Source organism: Galeopterus variegatus, unplaced genomic scaffold (assembly GCF_000696425.1).
Source record: "Galeopterus variegatus unplaced genomic scaffold, G_variegatus-3.0.2 Scaffold10418, whole genome shotgun sequence".
NCBI lineage: Eukaryota > Metazoa > Chordata > Mammalia > Dermoptera > Cynocephalidae > Galeopterus > Galeopterus variegatus.
Window position 1 is genome coordinate 50,318 of NW_007736529.1, and position 9,250 is coordinate 59,567.

The window sequence follows — 9,250 nt, forward strand, 5'->3', positions numbered from 1 at the left end:
AAATTGGGGGTCTGTCCCCTGATTTCATAAGGATTACTTTGAGTTAAAGGCACTTAAAGAACAGCAGTTGCATAAAAGGGATTCTAACCTTCCCCCTTTTTTCCTGAATACAAGAGAACATAACTCCAATGTGGAATACATCCTCCTTTATCAGCAGAAAAGAAACATTTGTTGATGAGGAATCAGAGCCTGGAGAATTTTGTACAATTAGACCTTGTTAAAATAATCCTTCTATTCCTTTAGCCTTTACACATAATTTAGTTACTCTCCCACAATTGCTTCTCTTTGTTCAAACCAATACAAAATCATGTAGGCTTTGCCAATTCTTTGGATCTTCATTTGCTCATGAGTGTTGTTCTCTCATGTAAAACACATTAAATTTGTATGCTTTTCACCTGTCAGTGTATCTTATGTCAATTCAATTCTTAGGCTCCTCTTGGGACTCTTAGAAGGTAAAAGTAAAGGTTTCAACCACCCTACAAGATAATATAATGAAAGAAATTTACCAAGTTTGAGGATATAGAAAAAGAAATCACCATGTTGTTGGCTGTCATGAAGAACTAGAAATGTCCCTGCAGTGCCATTGGTTTCCCAGTGCCCAGCTCCTCTGCATGGGCAGCTTCAACTGTACTAGACTCCTGCTGGGAATGGCTTCTCCACTCTTGCCATACCAGCAGCTAATTGCACATCTACTTCATGAAGTTCACAGCAGTCAGTGACACCTATTGTCCTGCACCTTCCCCTCAGTGCCCTCCTTCAGGTAGGTTTGTAGCCCGGTGCCTCTATTGAGTTGCTTTCTTGTAAACTGCTTTCTCTTGCTCCTTAGATTGAAGATTCTGTTATATTCCAGAGAGATTTCAGCAAATTCTCCCATTGCTGCATCCATTGCCTTCTCTTCCATGCAATGATCCTGGTGATGTCGTCTTCTACAAGATCTGAACCTAAGCTGGAGAAATGATGTCTTTTCCATGGGTGCTCTAACTCAGCCCTGGGGCAGTGTCATTTTTATATTTATTGTATTATATTATATTATCACCACTGTAGAGCTAGGGCTGGAGCTCACAGACCCCTCCAGCCTCTTGTCCAGGCTGGGTCACAAACCCTACACGTGCATGTCTACAAGCTAGGTAACAGGAAAAGGTCCTTGGAGCTGTGGGTGAAGGAACAATAGGCTTTATTTTCAGAGGCTAGCTCTGTTGAGGAGCAGTTCAGAGCCTCTGCCTCACACACTCTGAAAAAAAACAAAAATAGCAACAAGCTAAAAATACACGGTACCCATGTGCACTAACTCCTCCCCCCCCTCAACTTGTTTGCAAAGAATGTGCTGCACCACCCCCACCCCTGAGGCGAGGGAGCCTGACTAAACTACTCTATTTTCTTCACAACCACTCTATAGCAAAGTATACCGTATCATATATCATATATCATATCATTTCATATTATTTCATTTATGCTTTATTTTATGTCGTATTATATCACATATTGTACAGTAATCATTTGTATTATATCCACTAGTAGACTATATGTTTTATCTGTGATTCCTGTATTCTTTTGGGGGGGAGGGGCCCGTAATGAGCACCACACAACAGTAGTCGGCTGTCTTGCTGCACCCTCCATGATTTTAACTTTTAAGGAGAATTTCTGATATACAAATATTGTAAAAGGCTAGAAGGTCAAATCAATTTCTTTATGTTTTCTTACCTTTTGGATTTGCAACTTTTAATTCTGAAAAAGTCATATTCAAGTTTCTTAAAATTTCTTATTAAACAAAAGTGAATGAGGATACACAGTGGGCCTGTGAGAATTTTATTTTTTATTTCTTTTTTCTATTTATTGGTTTTGCATATTCATTGGTTACAAAGCTGTGCCCAAGATGTGATGGCCATATCAATACTATCAGCATGCCCATTACCACAAATTGCAATTATTCCCTATGTCACCCACCCAATTAATCCCCAACATTCCTCCCCTACCCCCTACTCCACCCTGCTCTCTCCCTCTGCTATCCATCACTGTGGTCTTTCCTTGATTCTTCTCTCTTAGCTCCCTCTTATGAGTGAGGACATGGGGTATTTCTCCCACTGTGTCTGGTTTATTTCACTTAACATAATTTTCACCATGCTCCTCCATGTAGCTGTGAAGGGCAGAATTTCACTCTTTTTCATGGAAGAGTAGTATTCCTCATCCAGTCATCTGTCGATGGACACTTGGGGTTTTTCCACATCTTGGCTATTGTAAATACACCTGCAGTGAACATGGCAGTGAAGGCACACCTTCAACATGATAATTTCCATTCCTCTGGGTAAACACTTAGAAGTGGGATTACTGGTTCATATGGTAGATCTAGCTATAGTTGTTTGAGAAAACTCCATACTATTTTCCATAGTGGTTGTACTAATTTATAGTCCCACCAACCAAGTAGGAGTGTTCCCTTCTCTCCACATCCTTGACAGCATTTGTTATTCTCCATCTTTCTTATTATAGCCAGTGTAATAGGGGTGAGGTGATATCTCAATGTGGTTTTAATTTGCATTTCCCTGATGATTAGTGCTGTTGAGCATTTTTTAAGTGATTGTTAGCCATTTGCATGTCTTCCTTCAAAAAATGTCTATTCAGCTCCTTTGCCCATTTTTTAATTGGGTTATGTGTTTTTTTACTGTGTAGTTGCTGGAGTTCCTTGTATATTCTGGATATTAATTCCTTTTCAGATGCATAGTTTGGGAATGTGTTCTCCCTTTTTGTAGGTTGTCATTTTACTCTGTTGAATATTTGCTTTGCTGTGCAGAAGATTTTAAGTTTGATAAAACCCCATTTACATATTTTTTCTTTTGTTGCTTGTACTTTGGGGCTCTTGTTCATAAAATCTGTCCCCAGTCCTATATCCTAAAGTGTTTCCCCTATATGTTCCCTTAGTAGTTTTACAGTTTCAGGTCTTACTTAAGTGTTTAATACATTTGAGTTGATAAGTGAGAGGTCCAGTCCATGCCAGTGATATATGGAAGTGTTCCCATTTCCGGTGACCAAACTAAATCACTTGGAAGGTTATTCCAACAACTGGTACCAGGATGCACATGCACTAGGAGGTAAATCTCAACTGTCACTGTACGAGAAACCACAGGTCTCCTTTTTTCAGGTGGGAACAAAGAGCAGAAGTGAGGACAAGAATGGCTGCCTGAGGAATTGGGTGTTTGTTCTGGAGATACAGGAGGTTTGAATCAGAGGAGGGAGGTGATCTCATCAAAGTTTTAACAGACTTTATCTGCTTGCAGAATGGAGAAGGGACTGTGAGATAGAGGCAGGAGGTGGAAGGAAGATCGAGGTGGAGGCTACTACCATAGGTCAGGTGAGGGTTATTGACTCAGGAGAGTGGTTTGGTTTTGGATGCATGTTTTTAAAAGGGGCAACTAGTTTTCCTAATTTGGAAGGCGAGGAAGTGAAACAGAAGATTCAAGGATGACTCCAAGTTTTTTTTTATCTTAGCAGCTGTAGAATTGGAATATCTGTCAACTGAGACAGTGAAGAATATAGTAGGAATAATATTCACTGGGGATACCAGGAGCTTTGTTTTGACCATGTTAAGAGTCTGAGATGTTTCAGAGACAACTGAGTTGGAGTATTCAGCAGGCAGCTGAACAGAGGTTTGGAAATTGGGGGCAGGGTTCAGGATGGACATATCCAAAATGTGGTAAATATTGTGTGGACCAAGGTGAGTGAGTTGTGGATCACATTTAGGAGGCTTCATCTTCAGGTTATGGTGGTAAAGCTATTATGGGGTCAGGAAGTGAGAATGGAGGCCAAAGACTGGGTCTCTTGCTTGAGTGCCCAGGTGATGTCATTGAGCTTCATAAACACAGGTGAGGGAGGTAAGTGGCAATGAATTGTGGGCTTTTGGGGGACAATATAGTAGCCAACGATTCCAAAGGAAGAGTAGACATGAGATGGATGCAGAGGCATAGAAGACACCCAAGCTGGAGCGGATGCTTATTCACCATCCCGAACTCACCAGGATTTTGTGTCATCTTTGGTGGCATCTAGAGTATTTCATTCAGGCTGGAGAATAATGTCAAGGCAATTGTGATCATCTGTGCCAGCCACTTAGACCTACCATGGTGACCAATGGATCTGGACTTTTGAACACTGGACAGTGCACATTGTGACTGGTGAAAGGACAGCAAGTGCAGCACAGAGGTGGAATGGGGCCGTGGATATCCGAGGTTCACCTGTTGTTCTGTGGGGCTAAGTCTGAGACAAGGAACAGAGCCAGACAGGGAGGTCTTCTTTGAAGAATTTGGGACTACCACTGCCAAGATAAATCCATGGGAGGTTTGGGATAGTATCAGATTCTATTCAAATTTGCCAAACATTCTCTGGATGCTGTGTGCCAAGTTGTGGCATAAGACCTATTACTAAGTCTCAATATTATGTGCTGCCTTGACATGGGAAACAGGCAGAACCTCAAATGGCCTGAATACAAACTCTTCTGCCCACTCTGCTCTTGTGGATAATGTTTCCTAGCCAGACAACCCTTTTTAAAAAATTTTTTATTGAATCATAATTGATTAGACATATCTTGGAGGTTCAATATTGACATATGTTGATCAAATCAATATTACTTGCATATATATTGTTACAAATCGTACTTATTCTTTATGCCCCTTGTCCAATCTCTCCCCATCTGCTGCTCCCTCCTCTCCCACCTCTGATAACCCTAGATTTCTTCTCTCCTTCTGAAAGAGCAATGGTTACTCTGTTCATTTATTGCCTAGATGATCTGTCCAATGCTGAGAGGTGTGCCGAACAACCTTTCTTATCAAGGGGACCAGCTGTAGTTCCTTCTTATCCCTTTGCAGGGGTTTCAGTTTCTTGCCAATCTTTGACTTATTGAAAGAAGCAAATTGCATCTTCCCAGAGGAAGAAGAGGTCACTCAGCCCTCTTGATCTTAGAAAGCTTATATTCCACAGACCCTGTTTGTTCACTCTTTTCTGGAATGCAAACCCCACCTGGCTCTGTGTAGAGTGGGGTCTCCTCACCTCTCAGGCTGTGTGTATATTGAGAAACTACTATGTACTGGCCAGTTAGCTCAGATGATTAGAGTACGATACTGGTAACACCAATGTCCAAGTTTCAAAAAAAAAAAGTAAGAAAGAAACTACTGTGAAACTCATTTGTCTAGCGTAAGGTGTCATTTGCTTGGACATTTCTATAACCCTAGAGTAGGAATGCCACCCTCATTAGTGGGGTGAAAAGAGGGGGATTAAATCACAAATAACAGGTGGAGAGACCTGTGGTATAGGGCAGTGAGGTGGTGGTAGTCACGCGTGTGGCTGTGGTGTCCAGATGTGAGAGATGTGCAGTGTAAATAATGATGTGTGCTTAAAGAGGGAGTATTCTAGATGACCCAGACCTGGGTTTAGCTGACATTGGCCATACTGGGGGAATAGCTCTGCACCCACTCAGGTGCATCTCTATATACTGGGTACTTACATGGGTAACACATCTAACGTGGGTTAGATATCTATTTGCCTCTGTTGCTCATGGCTGGATCTTGTGATCAATCAACCCATAAGGGGACAGAAGCACCATGTGTACCAAGACCTGGTTTCTCCTTTGAGATGGGGAGCTTGGTCAGAGCATGGGTATGGTGTATGTGTGTGGGAGAATAGATTTATGGGTCTTTGGAAGAGAGGCTGTTTGTGGTTTCAACTGTCCTCATTTGAGCAGGGCACTGTGACCTTTGAAGACATGGATGTGTACCTCTTGTGGGAGGAGTGGAGTCTCCTTGATGAGCCTCAGACACCTGTACCACAGTCTGATGCTGGAGAACTTGGCCCTTATTTCCTCCCCGGTAAGGTTCTCACACCCACCCCTGTGCCCTGAGCTAGTGTCTGTGCTTCCCTTTACTTCAGGGACAGGTATGTCCTTCTCACATCATGACTGTGGGTATAACGTCCTTCCCTAGTTCCCTGGATANCCAAGTTTTTTTTTATCTTAGCAGCTGTAGAATTGGAATATCTGTCAACTGAGACAGTGAAGAATATAGTAGGAATAATATTCACTGGGGATACCAGGAGCTTTGTTTTGACCATGTTAAGAGTCTGAGATGTTTCAGAGACAACTGAGTTGGGGTATTCAGCAGGCAGCTGAACAGAGGTTTGGAAATTGGGGGCAGGGTTCAGGATGGACATATCCAAAACGTGGTAAATATTGTGTGGACCAAGGTGAGTGAGTTGTGGATCACATTTAGGAGGCTTAATCTTCAGGTTATGGTGGTAAAGCTATTATGGGGTCAGGAAGTGAAGAATGGAGGCTGAAGACTGGGTCTCTTGCTTGAGTGCCCAGGTGATGTCATTGGGCTTCATAAACACAGGTGAGGGAGATAAGTGGCAATGAATTATGGGCTTTTGGGGGACAATATAGTAGCCAAGGATGCCAAGGGAAGAGTAGACATGAGATGGATGCAGAGGCATAGAAGACACTCGAGCTGGAGCTTATGCTTATTCACCATCCTGAACTCACCAGGATTTTGTGACATCTTTGGTGGCATCTAGAGTATTTCATTCAGGCTGAAGAACAAGGTCAAGGCAAATGTGATCATCTGTGACAGCCACTACACCTACTATGGTGACTAATGGAGATGGGCTATTGAATAAGTGACAGAGCAAGGTTGTGACTGGTGAAAGGACAGCAAGTGCAGCACAGAGGTGGAATGGGGCCATGGATATTTGAGATCCACCTGTTGTTCTGTGGGGCTAAGTCTGAGGCAAGGAACAGAGCCAGACAGAGAGGTCTTCTTTGAAGGATTTTAGGCTGCCACTGATAAGTGGAATCCATGGGAGTTTGGGGGTAAGTACTTGATTCTATTCAATTTGCCAAACGTACTCTGGATGCTGTGTGCCATGTTGTGGCATAAGGTCTAATACTAAGTCCCAATATTACGTGCTGCCTTGACATGGGAAAGAGGCAGAACCTGAAATGGCCTGAATAGAAGCTTTTCTGCTCATTCTACTCTTGTGGATAATGTCTCATAGCCAGACAACCCTTTTTATCAAGAGGGTCAGGTGCAGTTCCTGCTTATCCCTTTGTAAGGGTTTCGTTTCCTTGACTCATTGAAAGAAGCAAATTGCATCTTCCCAGAGGAAGAAGAGGTCACTGAACCCTCTTGATCTTAGAAAGCTTGTATTCCACAGACCCTGGTCATTCACTCTTTTCTGGAATGCAACCCGCACCTGGCTCTCTGTAGAGTGTGGTCTCCTCCTCTCTCAGGCTGTGTGTACCTTTGATTAAGAAAGTGCTGTGGGCCGGCCAGTTAACTCAGTTGATTAGAGCATGGTACTGGTAACACCAAGGTCCAGGACTCAAAACAAATACAAAAACAAAACAAACAAACAAAAAACTACTGTGGAATTCATCTGCCTAGTCTGTCCAGCATCAGGTGTCATCCCCATAACCCTAGAGTAGGAATGCCACCCTCACAAATGGGGTGAACAGAGGGGGATTAAAACATGTCTAATATGTGGAGAGACCTATGGTATGGGGCAGTGAGGTGGTGGTAGTCATGCATGTGGCTGTGGTGTCCAGATGTGAGGCATGTGAAGTGTAAAGAATGATGTGCACTTGGAGAGGGAATATTCCTGATAGCCCAGACCTGGGTTTAGCTGACATTGTCCATACCAGGGGGACATTTGTGCACCCACTCATTTGCTTCTCTATATACTGGGCCCATGGCTTAGATATTTGCTTCTGTCCACTCATGGCTGGACCTTGTGATCAGTCAGCCCATGAGGGGACAACAGCACCATTTGCACCAAGACCTGGTTTCTCCTTTGAGATGAGGAACTTGGTACGAGCATGGGTATTGTGTAGGTGTGTGGGAGAATAGATTTATGGGTCTTTGGAAGAGAGGTGGTTTCAACTGTCCTCATTTGAGCAGGACACTGTGACCTTTGAAGACATGGATGTGTACCTCTTGTGGGAGGAGTGGAGTCTCCTTGATGAGCCTCAGACACCTGTACCACAGTGTGATGCTGGAGAACTTGGCCCTTATTTCCTCCCCGGTAAGGTTCTCACACCCACCCCTGTGCCCTGAGCTAGTGTCTGTGCTTCTCTTTTCTTCAGGGACAGGTATGTCCTTCTCACATCAAGACCGTGGGTACAGCTCCCTTCCCTAGTTCCCTGGATAGGTTCTGTGGTTGGTAGGTCTTCAGTACGTGCACTGCCCTCTCTCCTTCTGCAGCCCTAATACATCATGTGTGTGTAGGAAAAGGTATATAGAGGGTTTAGTACTATCAGTGGTTTCAGACATCTACTGGGGGACTTGGAAGTTATTCCCCATGGAAATACTAGTTTCCAGCAACCAGTGGAAGTATTTTGTGTCTGAATGATTCTATAGGATAATATATCCATTTAGATCCATAGCCTTTGGGGCATCAAAAATACGTTTACCCTCTGGGAGCAAGCTGAGCTTCATAGCGTCTGAAATAATGTCTGCAAGCACCTTGGTAACCAGCTGAAGACAACATTCCACAGGAATTCTTTAAGAAGCAAAGCCCTCCCTTGCCATAAGAAGCTGGAGAGGCCCTTTTGTTTATTTTAATTTATTTTTAATTATACATATTAGTGAAGTAATATCCATAACATAAACATTTATCTCCTCTTTTCTAGCTGTTTGGAAATATATCTAATTATATTATTAGATCTAGTCAGTCTCGAAACACCAGAAGTTATTCTTCCTATCTCCCTATTACTTTGTACCCATTAATCCACCTCTTCCCCTCCCCTCAGACTTCCTTCTTGGCCTCTGGTAATCATTATTCTAGTCTCTACTTCTATGAGAGCCACTTTTTTTTTTTTTAGGATTCCACATGTAAGTGAGATACTGTGACATTTCTCCTTCTGTCCCTGACTAACCTCACTTAACATGAGGGTCTCCAGTTGAATCCATGTTGTGTAAATGACAGGATCTCATTTTTTAAAAAAGAGCTGAATAGTCTTCCATTGTGTATATTTATTACAGTTCTTTTAACTCATGGGCATTGATGGGCATTTAGGTTGATGCCATCTCTTGGCTATTGTGAATACTGCTGCAGTGAACATGGAAGTGCAGGTGTCTCTTCAATATACTGATTTCATTTCTTTTAGGTATATACCCAGAAGTAGGATAGCTGAGTCATAAGGTAGTTCTATTTTTAGTTTTTGAGGATCCTCCATACTGTTCCTATATTGGCTGTATTAGTTTACATTACCTCCAAG

General features: G+C 42.7%; 1 protein-coding gene across 1 annotated transcript in view; it reads left to right on the forward strand.

Moving 5' to 3' along the window:
* LOC103609989 (vomeronasal type-1 receptor 1-like) overlaps positions 1 to 5,846 on the forward strand; it is a gene marked incomplete at its 3' end in the record, with an annotated part of 15,244 nt that extends 9,398 nt beyond the window's left edge. Inside the window, exons 3-4 of the mRNA XM_008594240.1 lie at positions 3,270 to 3,343; positions 5,723 to 5,846. Of these exons, the coding sequence (XP_008592462.1) occupies positions 3,270 to 3,343; positions 5,723 to 5,846 (198 nt within the window). The remainder of the gene's footprint in view (positions 1 to 3,269; positions 3,344 to 5,722) is intronic.
* Between the last annotated feature and the right edge of the window lie 3,404 nt (positions 5,847 to 9,250).